This window comes from Osmia bicornis, chromosome 10 (genome assembly GCF_907164935.1).
Source record: "Osmia bicornis bicornis chromosome 10, iOsmBic2.1, whole genome shotgun sequence".
Taxonomy (NCBI): Eukaryota; Metazoa; Arthropoda; class Insecta; order Hymenoptera; family Megachilidae; genus Osmia; species Osmia bicornis.
Genome location: NC_060225.1, coordinates 8055934 through 8072663, shown reverse-complemented (window position 1 = coordinate 8072663; position 16730 = coordinate 8055934). Strand labels below are relative to the sequence as shown.

The 16730-nt window shown below is 43.8% G+C and overlaps 6 protein-coding genes and 1 non-coding gene across 7 annotated transcripts; 5 read left to right on the top strand and 2 right to left on the bottom strand.

Moving 5' to 3' along the window:
* The first annotated feature begins 2070 nt into the window (after positions 1-2070).
* Positions 2071-2629, top strand: LOC114875545 (cuticle protein 38-like). The gene has a single exon (XM_029185949.2). The coding sequence runs from the start codon at positions 2131-2133 to the stop codon at positions 2470-2472; it is 342 nt and encodes a 113-aa protein (XP_029041782.1). The 5' UTR covers positions 2071-2130; the 3' UTR covers positions 2473-2629.
* An 836-nt stretch (positions 2630-3465) lies between these two features.
* On the top strand, positions 3466-3941 carry LOC114875544 (pectinesterase inhibitor 10-like). Its single transcript, XM_029185948.2, has 2 exons — positions 3466-3774; positions 3837-3941. The coding sequence occupies exons 1-2, from the start codon at positions 3466-3468 to the stop codon at positions 3939-3941; spliced, it is 414 nt and encodes a 137-aa protein (XP_029041781.2).
* A 2239-nt stretch (positions 3942-6180) lies between these two features.
* LOC114875541 lies at positions 6181-10218 on the top strand. The gene is made up of 7 exons (XM_046287581.1): positions 6181-6408; positions 6469-6639; positions 6709-7893; positions 8180-8818; positions 8996-9161; positions 9232-9589; positions 9669-10218. Exons 1-7 carry the CDS (start codon positions 6181-6183, stop codon positions 10027-10029), a joined length of 3108 nt encoding a protein of 1035 aa, XP_046143537.1. The 3' UTR covers positions 10030-10218.
* Positions 10219-11095: 877 nt separating this feature from the next.
* LOC114875543 (28S ribosomal protein S34, mitochondrial) lies at positions 11096-11962 on the top strand. The gene is made up of 2 exons (XM_029185946.2): positions 11096-11429; positions 11514-11962. Exons 1-2 carry the CDS (start codon positions 11241-11243, stop codon positions 11907-11909), a joined length of 585 nt encoding a protein of 194 aa, XP_029041779.1. The 5' UTR covers positions 11096-11240; the 3' UTR covers positions 11910-11962.
* A 32-nt stretch (positions 11963-11994) lies between these two features.
* On the bottom strand, positions 11995-12998 carry LOC114875547. Its single transcript, XM_029185951.2, has 3 exons — positions 12662-12998; positions 12465-12601; positions 11995-12409 (listed from the first exon to the last, which is right to left on the bottom strand). Exons 1-3 carry the CDS (start codon positions 12899-12901, stop codon positions 11995-11997), a joined length of 792 nt encoding a protein of 263 aa, XP_029041784.2. The 5' UTR covers positions 12902-12998.
* Positions 12999-13123: 125 nt separating this feature from the next.
* LOC114875550 lies at positions 13124-14293 on the top strand. The gene is made up of 2 exons (XM_029185955.2): positions 13124-13455; positions 13552-14293. The coding sequence occupies exons 1-2, from the start codon at positions 13266-13268 to the stop codon at positions 13998-14000; spliced, it is 639 nt and encodes a 212-aa protein (XP_029041788.1). The 5' UTR covers positions 13124-13265; the 3' UTR covers positions 14001-14293.
* A 194-nt stretch (positions 14294-14487) lies between these two features.
* Trnai-uau lies at positions 14488-14580 on the bottom strand. The gene is given in 2 exon segments: positions 14488-14523; positions 14543-14580. It is a non-coding gene; the product is annotated as a tRNA-Ile (tRNA).
* Between the last annotated feature and the right edge of the window lie 2150 nt (positions 14581-16730).

Below are 16730 nucleotides of genomic sequence, written 5' to 3'. Positions count from 1 at the left end.
ACTTGGAAATAGCTTTCTTCTCGTAACACCCTTAACACACATTCGACCACTTCCATCCATCCTCCTTTATCCTTTCTTCCTGTCCACCCGATCTTCCCCTAATCCCTTAGTCCGTTCATCAGCGTTGATCGTATCGTTAGAAGTGTACCAATTACGTTTGTAACTTATTGCTGTAATTTGTTCACCCTTTCTCCAAAGCTTTCTTGTCTAAATATACTATGGAACATCGCAGAAGCTATTTGAACGTCAGACTTTCAAGAAACAAGCGTACGTTTATTTTTCAACAGAATCGATTCAAGCCGTGCTACCTGGTTGAACACTGTTCCCACGTTTTAGACGGTTTCACACGCGTCCATGCGCGTTTTCACGCTCGCTTGCTCCCTGGAAACTGCTGATACATCGGTAACTGGGAAAATCATACACCCGAGTGAATCGTCGAGCTTCTTACGCGAGAATAAAACAACGGTCTGTCAACGATATCGTTAGAGTCGGTACGCGTTCCACATTCGATCGGTCGAGGTCTCGGAAATTACATTCGAGTTATCGCGTTTATTCATCTTTCCGGTTTCTTCCTCTCGGTTCTATTTCTTTTCTACCGTTTATTAAAAATTCATTCGATAAATCCAAGGAATTTATTACGGAAGATAAAAATAACCGAAAGTGTATCGTGTTTCGAGCAGACGGTCGTTCATTTAATCGGCTCGCGATTCACGAGTGATTCGCCCGTTAGCGTGTCGAGCTCTTTTATACACCGAAGCATCCCTCTTCGAAGAGAACCTGGTCAGTTTTCGGCGAAACGAGCCGACAGGCGTGGAATCACTGTCTCGTTCAGTAATCTGAAAGTTCGCGGTATCGGACAGGCCAAGGCTTTCCGGATTTGGGCGTTGCTAAGCCCGAACAGCTATCGTCGATCTTTCATATTTTTTTACCTGTAGATCGGCCTCCATCGATCCACCGTTCCCAACGACCGAAAGTCGCGCAGAGAGGAGTTACAACGAAGGTCAACGCGAGAAAATAAGAATAATTGAAAAAAAAATGAAAACATTGGAGGACGATCGTTGTCGACGCCGGAGCAAGGAGCGGTATTTACGAAATACGACCTTGCTATGAAACACGCGGCCAGTGGTTGACAGATGAAAAAGGAGGACCAAAGAGTAACAGCGAAGAAAAAGAGAAGAGAAATTTAGACGAGGTGGACTGGTTCCGGAAAGAACAACCGATTGTCACGATACGTGAACTCGAGTCCGCCGTAAAGTTTCGCAAACAATGTCACAACTATCCTCGTTTTCATTCCTCCCTATTTTGCCAACTGACCTCTCTAGGTGATTCGCGTCGCGTCGGTATGCGTCGCGACGCACCTTCCATACGCCACGGAGTGGGCGTATAAACGAGGCTTACCAATCGTTACTCAATCGCGTCGCGGCTCGAAGTAAACATGCAGGATAACGTAACGTTATCGGTATTAACTTCGACCAGTACAACGACGTTACGTTAGCGTGGAAATAGAGAGCGGATTACGGGGTATGATTCGCGTGTATTAATTAACGAACGGTCGGTTAACTAATCGGAGTTATCTCGAAATACGTATGCGAGGGGGGGTCTGCCCGTTATAGACATAGCCGATAGATCCTATAATCGTCGGATCCGTCTGTTCTTAATTTCCTTTCGAAAGACGGAATCTTTCGGAACACAAGGAACCGCACGAAGGGTAGACGGAGTTGTAAGGTCGATGATATCGTCAATGACCGGATGGTAAAGTAAAAAGGGAGAGGGACGGGGCCTTTCGGGTACGTTGCACGCGGATCCAGCCGAGCGGCGTAGTCCTTGACAATGTTCTCGCTGGGTGGAGAACGAAAAGAAACGAGACCCTGAATTGCAGTCGCCGGAGGTAGTGGAAGTGGTTGGGATAGTCCTGTCTCGAAGGAAAGAAATCGAACAGCGTGGAACGGAATGGAGCGAAACACAGAGGTGCATATAATCGAAGATGGTTGCGTTATGGTGGGAGAGGTCAGCGCGGTGGAATAAAAGGGCAGCGGATCGGTTAGTCGAGCATCATTCGACTCTCAGCGATCTCAGCTGTTAAGCATCAGTTCGTTAATCGTCAAAGCAACGACAACCAACGTCGCAACCATGTACAAATTCGTCGCTCTCTTCGCTTTGTTCGCCTGTGCCTTGGCCGCACCGGCACCGGAACCAGCACCAGGCATCCTGGCACCGGCGGCCGCGTACCACGCCGCGCCGGTCGTCGCTGCCGCACCGGTCGCGGTGGCCCACACCGTTCCCGTCGCCACCAGCTACGCCAACACCTACAAAGTCTCGGTGAAGAGCCCGGTGATAGCCGCCGCTCCGTACATCGCCGCTGCACCTCTTGCAACCGCCGCCGTCGTGAAAACCGCCGCTCCGCTGGTCGCCGCCGCCCCGGCCGCAACCGTCCTCGCACACGCACCGATCGTCGCTGGATACACATACTGAACAATGCCGAATCAACCAACGGGTCCGCTTCTCCAGCCGCTCTAGTCGACCGTGCTACTCCGACAAAGTCGTTCCCACGATCGGTTCGCATCCTACCGTCTGCGCCACGAGAATCGACGCTGTCGGTTAATCATCAATAAACTTTGCTCATTTTCAACTCGAACTAGAATTTATTTTTCGTTCCCATCGTTCCTTCCGTTTTTACTCCGATTCCGTCCTTCTTCCCTGAACTCGATACCGTTTCTCATCGAGTTTCAGAGAGAAACCGGTCGAGAATCGTGTACCGAGTATACCTTGCGAAACTAGTCGACAGCTCCTTCGAAGATTCGAGAAATTTGCCTGCTGGATAATAAACTTGACCTCGAGGAGGGACGAGAAAAGTACCGAGATCAACCCCGCGAACCGGTTACAATCACCGGGGCCGATTTTTCTCGTCCAGCCAGGCACGCCCTCGTCCCTTCTTCCCAACAGGGTTTCCTTGTAAAAATCATTTCCACTCCTTCCCTCTTTCATTTTTTCCACTCGGGATAAGTGGAATCTTAGAGGTCCTTAGAAAAATATGTTTAGTAGATATTGAATTTTCAAAGAAGAAAGTTCCTGAAACGAATATTTTCCCTCGGTTCGACCAATCGTCGAGAGGGGAGATATCGATAAAATACTGTTCCCTAAAGATTTTCAATAGAGCCAAGTGTGCATATTCAAGGAGGAACGAAGATGCTCGATAAGTCCCGCCCTCTAAAGTCGAAGAGGAATATAACGACGTGTAGGAACTGGCGGTCCCTACTCGCAAACGGGACGGGTTTCCTTTTTACGGCACCCTTGGGATCTCTATAAGTACCAGAGCTTCGAGTCGAGCCTCGTCCAGAAATAAAGGAGCGTTTCGTAGCGTGTACGCGTAGAAATCTCGTATTCGCCATGTTCAGATTTGTGAGTAAAACCCTCGAACGTGTTTTTCCGTACTGTGCGTCTCGTAAGGGAAAAAGGGTAAAGGTAATGCCTTTGCAGATTCTCTTCGCCGTCGTGCTCGCTACGGTTAGCGCAGCCCCAACTTTGCCCCCGATGGATTCCGCGGGATCTTCCGAAATATCCGCGCCATCCTCGAGACCCACCACGTCGGAGGATCGTTTCTCATCATCGTCGACGATAGGATCGACCTCGCCGATCGCACGACCCCCGGCCTCGTCCGCCAAAGCTCTGATATCAGATATAAGGACTCCAGCTTCGACGGCAAAACTGACCCAATGGGTGGCACCACCCTTGGTCTCCCCAATCGCCGCGGCGCCCATTCTTTCGCCGATTCAGGTCTGTATCATTGATAGGTCGCCGGATCCTCCATGTTTTCGCTAACTTTCATTCTTTTCCAGGTCTCCCCGTACGCTTACGCGGTACCAGCTCTGGGATCTCTCGAGCTAGCAGCAGCGCCGTCCACTTACTCGATCGAACAGCACGGTTATCGCATTATCTACTGACGTCGAGGATCGTAAAGCAACACCGTCCTGGATCCCGCGGTAGATCTACCAACTACGCAGCACCGGCTTCTCACCGTTCACTTTCGTGTATCGTTCATCGATAAATTCGTTCAAGTAATCATTTTCAAGTTTCTTTTTTCCTCTTCCATGAAATAAAAACAGTTCTTTCCATAGAAAGGTTGTTCGATGCGTCATCCGTCTTCCCTTTCGCATTTTTTCGAACTTGCAACCGAAATCGAAAGTGAAAATAGATCCAGCTTTCTCTGAGTAAACGAAACTTTTCGCGCGGTTGGCGAACGATGCGCGAAGAATAAGAAATCCTCCGGTGCATCGACGTTTTCGATGCAAAATATTCTTGTTTCCTGGAGTTTCTAGGCTACGGTTGGCAAAAGATCGTTCGACGCCGATTTCACCGCGACCTGGCACGCGTAAAACCCAAAGGGTTACGAGAGAGGGTGGAAAATCCAGATTGCGCAACCGAATACCTGCCGGTGCAACACACCTTTCGTCGTCCATTTTTCAACGTTTCTCTTTCACTCATTATTCGATCTATAACGCTAAACCGGATCTATGGGATTTGATTAAACGAAGAAAAATCTATTTAACTAAACAATCGATGATTTTGTTATTGTAAGACTCGTCTATGAACAGAAATAAGAAACACTTTCACCCGGATCTCGAAATGGCACAAGCTACGACGAAAATGGTCGTCGAGGAGGCGTTCAAAGACGACTATCGGTTTCCTTGAAAATTTGGAAGCTTTCGTTCGCTTCCAAACTCGGAACGAGTTAATCCTGTGCCAATCTTTCGGCGAAAGAAACCATCGACTTTCGTACATTTATCAAAACAACCAGGTGACATTTACCTATCCTGTGGTTTTATTAATAAACACTCGTCGAGTTTGATCCATCGTCGTGTTTATATTTTAATAATTGGCTAATCAAGGTTTTTCTGCGCAGATCTAAGAATCGTCGTGTATTCTTAAACGAGGACGTTTCGTGGTGGATCTTACGCAAGTCTATTAACGAAAATCCCGAGTTACACAATGTGCTTGCGTACATCCATACGCACCTACGTAGCCTGCCTCGTGTCACCGTGTTCCGACACTGTGACCGTAAACGAATCTTTCAAACCATCGATAGATTAGCATTTCAATTTTGCATTGTTACGTGTTATTATCGAAACCGATCGCTGTCGACCTAATTTCATCTGCGTAACGGTGTCACTTTTGAAACGGTGATTCACCCTCGAGAAGGGTAGAATTTAATTTTAATTTTATCCATTTGTAAATTATATTAAATGATAAATATGTATTAGAAAAAAAGGGTAGTATTATAGTCTTCAACTCTGAGGAAAGATTGAATAATCGATTCAGAAATCAAGGAGTCAAAGAAGATGAACGATCGTGCGAGGATTGCGAAAACGTTTGGGCGCCGGGGTACGCGGTTCGAGGAACCTATCCAAAACGGATGTCCGGCAGCACGATGAGTCACGATCGTACCCCACCGTAAGTTCTTTTACCGACTTCTCAGCATCTCCGAAAGGGACGTCTATATAAGATACGAATGGCATCGGTGAACGCGCAGAGTAACCTCGTTCATGGAGAAAGCGTTTGGTTAGAGAGCGAAACTCGACTCATCGCGAGACATCCGTTGTCAGTCTACTCGTTATATAGATCTTCAATTAGTGAGAAGTTTACAGCGGTAAATCCAGGACGAAGTTAAGGTAAGAGTCGTGTAGAAACTTTTCCTTTTTCTCCTACTCTCGTACATTTATATTCGCTCAACTTTCCCATTTCTTTTTAATTGCATATTATTTTCAATCTTCTTATTTTTCTTTATTTTATTTATTACGCAATTTATTTATTATTCCGTCGATCTATATTCGGTGAAAGAAAAAGGGATCGGTTCGTGTCGCGCGAATGTTACGTAACAACTTTCACCGGTTCGAAAATTTTCGAAAGACGCGCGATGGTGTAGGCGTGTAAGTACGAGACTCAAGGCATCGTACAAAGACCAGTTTACCGACTTTCTCCGACATCCTCTCGCTTTCGTTTGCCGGTTTGTCGGTCGCCCGGCCCATTGTTCCGATCGTTCCGTACGATTCACCGTCAGTCGACCGTCCGCGGCGATCGAGAACTTTTCAACCGCGAATTTTTAAAAAGGCTGGTGAACCGATTGATACGAGCCTCTAACGATTCATTTCGCGACGACTTTAAGTGTATTTCTTTAGTTGCAGGATGAGATTGTGGGCGTTTTTATTACTCGGCGTAGCCGGGAGCAGCGTCGCGACTATGGTTCCCATAGACACCCCATCCTCGTTGCGTTTGGATACAGGAAAACCGGAGTGGTCCTGGCAAACCGAGGACCTTCCATCATCCAGCGGACCAGGGAACAAAAGAGAAGTGCCAGAAACGAGTGCGAATACGAATGCAGAGCTAATCGTCGAAGGAAACGCCCAACCATCGGTAAATAATTATATTTTACACAATTCGGTTCAAGAAATCACGCGATTGATTCGTTTGCAGGTGGAATCCGTGATCGAGGAAATTCTCGTTTCTAATCGACAGGGTCGCAACATCGAGGGCTACGATCAAATATATTCCGACCCCAACGTGAAGAACGCCCTTCAACTTGGGAACGATACGATCGCTAGATCGTACATCAGAGATAAACTATGCTCGCTGGGATTAATGAACGTACGTATAAAAGAATCGATCATTTAGAATATAAAAATAAAATGTATCTAATAAGAATCATTTAAACAGTGCGAGAATGTCGAAGGACGTCGACCTTACTACTCTCCCCATCGCGGTATACATCCTCAGGATATAATTTACGCTCAACCTGTCACAATCAAGCCAGTCGGAAGACCACTGCCAGCTATCCCGGTTAAACGACCCTACGGAGTTTCCCTAAAACCCGGCCCACCCTCTCCTGGCTTTATCTCCTCCGGACCACCCTCGGAAGTGATCTACGGATCAGCAGGAGCGGCGCATCCACCGATTTCGCATTTCCCCCCAGGTTTAATTGGTTCCTACCCCGGGTTCAAGAAACCGGGACCGATTCCGTCGTTCGGATCGAAGCCGGTGTTCGAATCGGGGTTGTTGAACGAAGGATTCAGTTATGATGGCATCGACAAGAAACAAATCTCGCTGAGACCTTCCCTTGGTTCCGAGGCTGTTCAACAACACGTTCATCATCATTATCATCACCCGGAGGGCGCGGGTGGATCCTCCTTCGTCCCGAGCACGATAGGCCAGGGTGCCAGTTACGGAGCCGTTGGGACGAGCTTCGAAGAGGTTTCTAACGCCGGTGGCTTCCAAGATTTCGACGACTATAAAAAGGCGTTCAAAGTGAAAGGAACGAGCAACGATGGAAATGGTTTGAGTGGTTCCGTCTCGACGAACAATTATGCCGAACAGTATCCCGTTTACGAGAAGCCAGCACGAGACTTTTCCTTCGGTAAAGCAGACGCTCAGAAGACTGGCAAGTACTTTTCTCCGGGTAATTATGTCTCTTCGAACGCGGTACAGAGTAACGTCAATGATTACACTGCTTCCGGATCGGCGAACAATAATTATTTCAACTCTTATGGCAATGGTAACAACAATGGGAATTTTGGAAATGATTTCTCCGCGGGCTTTGCCTCCGACTGCGTTTGCGTGCCATACGATCAATGCCCTGGAGAACACGCTGGACGTAAAGACGATCTTTTCCTACCCATCGATCCCCGTAATTTAAATAAGAATATCGAATCGGAGAATGCGGAGGTGGTCGTAAATGGAACATCTACGATCGTCCGGGTGGCGAAGAGTACCGAGATCGATTCGAACGCTTCTTCGGAAAGCACTGGACAGGAAGAGACAGAATCGCAGGGAAATGTGAGGAGCAAGAGAGGAACCGATGAATCTGAGAACATCGAGGGCAGGAAGAAGAGTAACGGTGAAGGGGTAAGAGCAAATCTTCTTATCTTCTTAGATGATAATCAGAGAAACGTTCGCGATGCAATCGTCGTTTCTCTCGCGCGTTTCTCTTCTAACCGCGATTATTTATTCGGAATCCGCGGTTTCGCGAATGCAAAAGTCGAATAGTAAACGTCAGAGGGCAGGTCCGGGTTAAATGTACGCGGTTTACCGGTCCTGTTGCATTCACGAATCGATTAAAATGCTGACGAAATTGGAGGAAATTAGAAGCTCGGATCTCTATCTGCGTGACTGTTCGACTCTCTGGTTGCAGAGACTCGATGCTAGCGATCTGGACTCTTCGAAATTAAACCTCAAGCCAACCTGGGGGATCAGTTTCGGTCTACCTCAAACCGGTGGTTCGTACCCGATAGGTCCTCACGGTGACAATGTCCTGGTAAATCCGTACAGAGGGTACGGTACGGCCGATCAAGGTATAAATTTCGGCCTGGTTTCCGTGAATCCTCTGCTAGCCGTGCAATTCACCAAAGACGAATACGGCGAGAAGGTGGTAAAACCGTTTGTCAATCTCCACGTGACGCCAAATCAGAATCTCGTTCAGAAACTCGGTCATCTGCTGTCACAAAAGAAGGAAACGCTGTTCGATAATTACGGGAATAACTACGCGTCGCATTACTATCCCTCGAAACCAGTCGAGTTTCACGAGAAACCTCACTACGTGAAACCTCCTCGTTATCCCCCTCATCACTATAACGGCCATCACGAGACACCTTATCCTCATCACCACGAATACTCCGATTACTATCGAGGCGACGACGACGATTACGATTACGATTACGACGAGAATTATCACGGTTCCGCGCGTAGCAACGGTAACAAACAGTCCACAGGGAAAGTATCATTTCCGAGCCGAAGAAAACGCGAGGTGCAATTATCGAAAGATGTAACCGAGGTAAGCATCGACGAAAGTCGAATGGTCGTCGATGAAATTCGAAAGGAGAACAACATTTCCCTCGGACGCGTGACTGATTCTTCGAAGAATCCGAGTCGTGTTGCAATTGCACCTTCGACACGACACGCGCTTTCTACGATTTCAAAATGTTTCACGAGAATTCCGCTTCCTCAACAGAGACAGTTCCTCGGCGCTCCACGAGCTTGCGGGCCCGGTTACGTTTGCTGTTCGAAAAGGCAACCGATGAGAAAACCACAGCCTGGACAGTGCGGAGTTAGATACACTCAGGGTATCAATGGAAGAATAAAAACTCCCTCGTACGTCGATGGAGATGCTGAATTCGGTAGATATTTTTCTCTACTTTTCTCTTGCGTTTCAATTTGTGCGAGACTAATTGGAAAGGTTCCGCGCAGGCGAATATCCATGGCAAGTTGCCATTCTGAAGAAAGATCCAACGGAGAGCGTCTACGTCTGCGGAGGAACTCTCATTTCCTCTCGGCACATCCTCACAGCTGCTCATTGCGTGAAAACTTACGCTCCTCGAGATCTCCGGGTACGACTCGGGGAATGGGACGTCAATCACGACGTCGAATTCTATCCCTACATCGAACGAGACGTGGCAAGTGTCCAGGTGCATCCGGAATTCTATGCAGGAACCCTTTACAACGACATCGCGATACTTAGGATCGATCACGACGTCGATTTCCAAAAGAATCCGCACATCAGCCCTGCCTGTTTACCGAACACACGCGAGGATTTCACGAGGAACAGGTAAAACCTCGTTCTCTCGTACTTTCTCCTGGATAACTTTCATTTTTCCTTCTAACATTTCGCACGAAATTTGTTGCAGATGCTGGACGACCGGTTGGGGCAAAGACGCCTTTGGAGATTTCGGGAAATATCAGAACATTTTGAAAGAGGTCGACGTGCCTGTAGTGAGTAATCAAATTTGCGAGCAACAAATGAGAAGAACGAGATTGGGTCCGGGATTTAATCTTCATCCAGGATTCATTTGCGCCGGAGGAGAGGAAGGAAAGGACGCGTGCAAAGGAGATGGCGGTGGTCCGATGGTTTGCGAACGAAACGGTCGTTGGCAACTCGCTGGTATCGTGTCCTGGGGAATCGGTTGTGGACAATCAGGCGTTCCTGGTGTCTATGCTCGCGTTTCTCATTATCTCGATTGGATTCAGCAAATCGTGAATCGTTATTAACATCCCCATACAACTTGCCCTGATTTTCATTTCAATGTATTATAAGAACGCGTAATTATTTGCGATAGTTTGTAAGTGTGTATAATTTAATTCCAATGTATTTGTTTTCCATTTAATTTACACGTGGGGTATAGAATGGATTAATTATTCTTGTTGAACGTGATTCGAAATGTATTCGGATCGTTGAGTAATGCATTTTATTTGCAATCTGTTTGTTATGTAACTACATTTTAATGAACAATATGAAATCCTGATAATTAATTTTTTAATTTATTTCTTTTGAAGTTTTCTTTCCTTTTTTTTTTCTTCAATCTGTTACTAAATACTTAGACGACCATTTGACGTTAGTGATTACTCCGTTTCATAGTCGAAGGAGAAAAGCTAACGATTAAAGACTGCAGTGTTTATCTAGACGCATTATTACTTATATAGAATACGTTATATCAGTAGTTATGAGCACTCGTATGGACAGGGATATTTAGAATTTAAGTAGGTTACGTACATAATATGGAATTCTATATCGGTATTCGATTCCTTATGGAACACAATTACTTTGACTAATCACCCGTTATGGTTTATTTCGATAAATCTGCAATGTAACTTGGCTTATGGTATAAGTATAATTATTGTCAGTTAAATAAGCAGTCGTTAATAGTATTCTATATTGGATCGAAGTTATATGATTTAGTTTTAATTCACTAAGGTTTAGGTACTTGTAGAAATTCCTCTTTAGTCTCATTTGCATAACGATTGATAAATAGACGTTTTACATTCCCTTATTAAGGAGATGCATTTGAAGAAGCAATACAGTTTTGCATATAGGAAAGGTGGATAGGACATGAACAAATAGAGTATATGGATAAATAACGAAATAAGCGATGTTTAATATGAAAATTATCATTTTGATTTATTTGATTATTTTTACTTTTACAGTAGCAGAAGGACCTCTTTTTTCCTACGTCTGATAAAAGAGGGTCTCGTACAACAGGGGCGCCTGTTTTACCGACCGTGCTCCGCGCATGCGCGTGGGGTTGCCTGAACCCCGAAAATCATAACCTCTTAAAAACGTTCAATCTCTTTGTGTCTGTAATTTGTAGTCATTGCTTGAACGAATGTTGTTGAAATTGGTGTTTGTAAAGAAGAGGTTAGGCTGTAATCAATTTGGAAGACCATTGATTGCTCGTAATTGAACGACTTAGAGGGTAGAAAAGATGCCGATAAAATATGTTGGCCGCACGACCACTTTCAAAGGAAAACCTTTGTGGGAAATTGTGGCAAATTTAAAGAATCATGGTGTAGGTAGAATGGTGATACGAAGTAGATTTCAGCGATATCCAGAACCGTGTTTCATGAGGATATTGAAAGTTGCAGCATTACCAGATACCACTAAACATCCACACGTAAGATGCTTTGCATACTTTACTTCTCGTTTAATTAATTAAAAAACAAAATGACAATCTATCCGATGGATTTTCGTATTCTAGGAGGGGCGAAAAGTAATGGCGCTTGTTGAAAAGACGTTCCGAGGTAAAAAAAGCACAAAACCTATACAGATAGACAGTGCGACCCCTAAAGCAGATTATGTGTTAATACCTAAAGATGAAGAATACCGATTTCTCAATGATCTTCAACCGGAACTTAAAATTATGCCAGCCACCGTTGAATTTCCACCGCTACTAAAAGAAATGCTCCGTCTCGAGGCGAGAAAACAGAACAAAACTGATATACCGAAGTTGCCATTGAAATATAATTTCACGGGCGAGAAAAATTATAGACTGGCCAAAGAGGGTGAAACTCCCACGGTCGATGTAACTATGGGCCTGGGAAAACCAGCAACTCCGCATTTATATGCAGATATTAAATACGACGACTCATCTTGAATGCATTTAAAAAATGTCTGTATGTAATAGATTTAATGATAGAATAATGTACATACGCTGAATATTTCTTTTAACGAAAATCTCCTTATTGATACTGTCTTTTCGAATCAGAAAGCGTTTTCAATCGCCTCGTTCTGTACTTGAGAAACATCGAACGATACTTTTCACAGCGGATCAATTTTGGATCTTGTTTTTCACCTGCAATCATATCTTCTGGTAGCTGTGTTAACATCACAGGTATAAAGAAAAGTTTACCTGATGTTCCTAGCGACTGATCAGGTTCACCAAATATATTTTTCCCAGCGATATCCTGTTTTAAACGATAGATATAATATAACGTGATATTACTAATATAAAGTATGTTATTTACCTTCCAGAATTGCCTCATCTCTTGAACGTCCTCGCGTTTCCTTACCAACCATCCTCGTACATATCTCTGTATATGCAACGCTGCTTCCTCTTCAGACCATAACCACGACTTTGGGTAATACGGTCTAGGACTAAGAATAAAACACAATAAGAAATATGCAAATTTACTTGTACACCTTTACACACTGTTTAAGCAGGTATTCTTTAAACGGAGGTATCTCAAAAACATTCAGCATAGGCGAATATATCTTCGAACGACGTGGATTCCGATTCCACAAAAGCTCCGCGATATAATCGAGACCATTGAAGCGACACTTTTGTACCTGCGATAATTCACCTTAATTACTTTAATGTACATAATTAAAAAATAAGCGTCAGAGTACTCGAAGAGCGTTCCATTTCGATGCTTCTATAAGAGTTTCTTCTATCGCTGGTAACAATAAATGAAAGATTCTTTGCTCCAAATATCGCGAAGGTAATTGATCATCTTCTTGATCAATATCTATCGTTCTTTTACATTCTCCGTAATATTCGCAATCAGTTGGCCTCGAGACTTCACTCTCAGGACACTGTCCTTCGCAAACACTAGCTTTGCGATTTTCCGGAGACAATCTGGAACACATTCGTTTCGAATATTCCGTGATACAAATTCGAGAGGGAGTGACAGGATAATTGAATGCACGAAAGTCGTTTGTCAACCTATATTAACGAGCCGTCAAACGGCAGAGAAATATCGGTTTTCCGATTGCAAGTTCGATCATGGAACTTGTTTCGAGCGACTCTTGAAGCTTATCTAAATGCCTGATTGTGAACCGCGGTGTCCAGTAGTAAAGAGACAGCTAAGGAAGATCGGTACGACCAACGTTTCGGTTATATTATTCCTTTGAACACACGTTCGTTCATATTGTTTCCGCGCGAATCATTGCTGAAAGATAATCGGTAAAGCTTCCAGCTCTCGAGTCGCCATGGATCTTGAGGGAAAGAGCTATGACCGGCGATCGCACGGCAGCTGCTTTGTTCCGAACCGTGGGTGACAAATTTGCAACAGGGAGGTTCGATTTTCAATTTGAGGAGGACGGCAAGCGAGTTGATGGAACGCAAACCCCGACTAGTTATAAATCGGGTATCAAGAGAAGTAAAGAAACGTCTGGAACGCAGTGGAGCGATGCTATAGAAGGTAAAAACCCATCGGTACATCCGGGAATTATATAAAAGTTATTCAACTAAATTCAACCATTACCTAACATAAGATTCGATGGACCGTTTGAAACAGATGCCGCAAAACAGACTTTTATGTACACATCCGATTCCAAGGGGGAGTTGGAACCGGATGAAGAGGATGGCGATGATCGAGCAGATAAAAAGGATGGAATAGATAGAATAGATAAAGCAAATGGTACAGATAGAATTGATGGTGTGGATAGGATGGATGAAACGGATAGAGCGAGTAGAATGGACAAAGAGACGTTGAAACAGGAAGTTACAGACGCGACAGGGTTGCAGACTGATGATATGGATAGTGGAGATAGGGCTGTTGGTACAGATGCAACAGATAGAACGACTAGCACAGATGAAACAGGTAAAGTGAAGAAAATGGATAAAGAAGTGTTGGAGAGAGAAGCTGCAGACGAGGTAACGGAGTTTGCTATGTTTCGAGACGAATGCGAACCATCCTGTCCTCGGCGTATATCGCGAAGCAAGTATAACTTTATCAAACGTTAACAAAAAGTTTGTAATTTCTTTACAATTGTGGTATATCATGTTAATATTATTAATATATTTCCTTTAGAGAATAGAATACGTAAACTCGAGGAAGTACAGCGCACCGTAGATTCATATTTGTTGAATAAGGGTACTCGTTACTTTGATGATGTCTGCACTTGTTCTCTTTCCTGCGTTCTCCGCGCTTTAAGACGCGATCCTTTCGTCACAAGCACATTAGCATCAGTCGCATTGTTCACACTAGGTCTGAAGCTTTGTTCAGAGCTAAATGCCTGGTACTTGCCAATCCGATTTTCATAAATCATAGTGAATGTAAGAAATACAATTAAAACTCGTATACAATTCCGTCTTGGTTTCATTTCGGTACTTGCTTACTTTTGAAAATATAGAGTAAAAATGTGTATCGTAGGTGTAGGTAACATTTAGATAATTGTTTTGCGGGGAAGTTAGAGTGTAATACATGATATAGAAGAGAGGAAAAAAAAATTGCTCCAGGTGAGGCTCGAACTCACAACCCCGGCATTGCTCACGATTCACTGTCTTATAAGTACCGTGCGCTAACCAATTGCGCCACTGGAGCAGTTGGAAATTTTGCTCCCAATAACGGTTTTAAGTCATGTGACTATTTAATTAATAAAAATTAGTATTTATTTAATAATAATATGCAGAAAATGAAAGATGTACGGGTGTTATAGGATACTGTATATTTAGACATAATTCATTATTTTGACCGACTGTGTGAAGTTCAATCGATAAGTCGGTAATTTGTTGAAGAGTTTCCACCTCTTTTGTATAGATGGCGCAGTGGACAAGATAAATGATTTCATATACTTTAATATATTATATATTATTTATAAATATTGTAAACCGAGGTCCTTTTCTTTCTCTTATTCCTTCCGGCTAGCTTCATGTAGGTAGCTAAAGGCATACATATACCTTTATTTTATTTTCTGCGTTTATTTAATTACCAGTAATTATCTTCTTATCTTATTGAATAAACTCATTAGGAGGACGAACGTGCTGATTTTATTACTTCTGTCTGCACCCTTTATATCTCTCATTCCACTATATCTCTGCACCCTTATATCACTGCATTCTTTTCATGCCTACATTCCTTTCATCCCTACATTCTTTTTATCCCTACATTCTTTTTATCCCTACATTCTCTTCAGCCCTACATTCTTTTCATCCCTACATTCTCTTCAGCCCTACATTCTTTTCATCCCTACATTCTCTTCAGCCCTACATTATTTCCATCCATACATTCTTTGCATCCCTACATTCTTTTTATCCCTACATTCTCTTTAGCCCTACATTATTTCCATCCCTACATTCACTTCATCCCTACATTATTTCCATCCCTACATTCACTTCATCCCTACATTCTTTTCATCCCTACATTATTATCATCCCTACATTCTTATCATCCCCACATTCTTTTCATCCCTACATTTCTTACATCTCTTAATCCCTTAAACCCCCACATTCTTATCATCCCTACATTCTTTCCATCCCAACATTCTTTTCATCCCTACGCTGTTTTTATCCCTACATTGTTTTCATCTCTTCATCCCTACATTCCTTACATCGCTTCATCCCTTACATCCCTTCATTATTATCATCCCTACATTCTTTTAATCCAGAAATTGAGCAAGATTTAGTTCCTTTCTCCAAAACCAGAGGGCGCTGATTCGACATCGATATTTTAGTTCACATTTTTGCCGCTAGAGGGCCAAAAATGGATCATGATTTAGTTCCTTTTTCCAAAACCAGATGGCGCTGACTCGACATCGAAATTTTAGTTCACATTTTTGCCGCTAGAGGGCCAAAAATGGATCATGATTTAGTTCCTTTTTCCAAAACCAGATGGCGCTGATTCGACATCGAAATTTTAGTTCACATTTTTGCCGCTAGAGGGCCAAAAATGGATCATGATTTAGTTCCTTTTTCCAAAACCAGATGGCGCTGATTCGACATCGAAATTTTAGTTCACATTTTTGCCGCTAGAGGGCCAAAAATGGATCATGATTTAGTTCCTTTTTCCAAAACCAGATGGCGCTGATTCGACATCGAATCAGCGCCCTCTGGTGGCGAAAAAAGGAACTAACTTACCTTTACTTACCTTTACTTACCTTTACTGGAAGCCATCTTTATAATATATTTATTATAAGGGATGCAGGAATGTAGGGATCTAAGGGATGAAGCGATGTAAGGAATGTAGGGATGAAAAGAATGTACGGATGTAAGGGATGAAGAGATGTAAGGAATGTAGGGTTGAAAAGAATCTAGGGATGAAAAGAGTGTAGGGATGAACAGAATGTAGGGATGATGATAATGTAGGGATTTAAGGAATGAAGAGATGTGAGGAATGTAGGGTTGAAAAGTATATAGGGATGAAAAGAATGTACGGATGAAAGGGATGAAGCGATGTAAGGAATGTAGGGTTGAAAAGAATCTAGGGATGAAAAGAGTGTAGGGGTGAAAAGAATATAGGGATGAAAGGAAAGTAGGGATAAAAGGAATGTAGGCATGAAAAGAATGTAGGGATGAAAAGAATGCAGGGATGTAAGGGATGCAGTAATGTAACGGAACTAGGGATGAAAAGAATGCAGAAATGAAACGGAAAGAGGGATGTAAAGGAATCCCGTAGGGGTCCGGGGCTGGGGCCCCGGTCTCCACCGCACGCGGCCCGAGGTGTGCCGGCGTCGGGTGTGGCCCCCGATGTCGGCG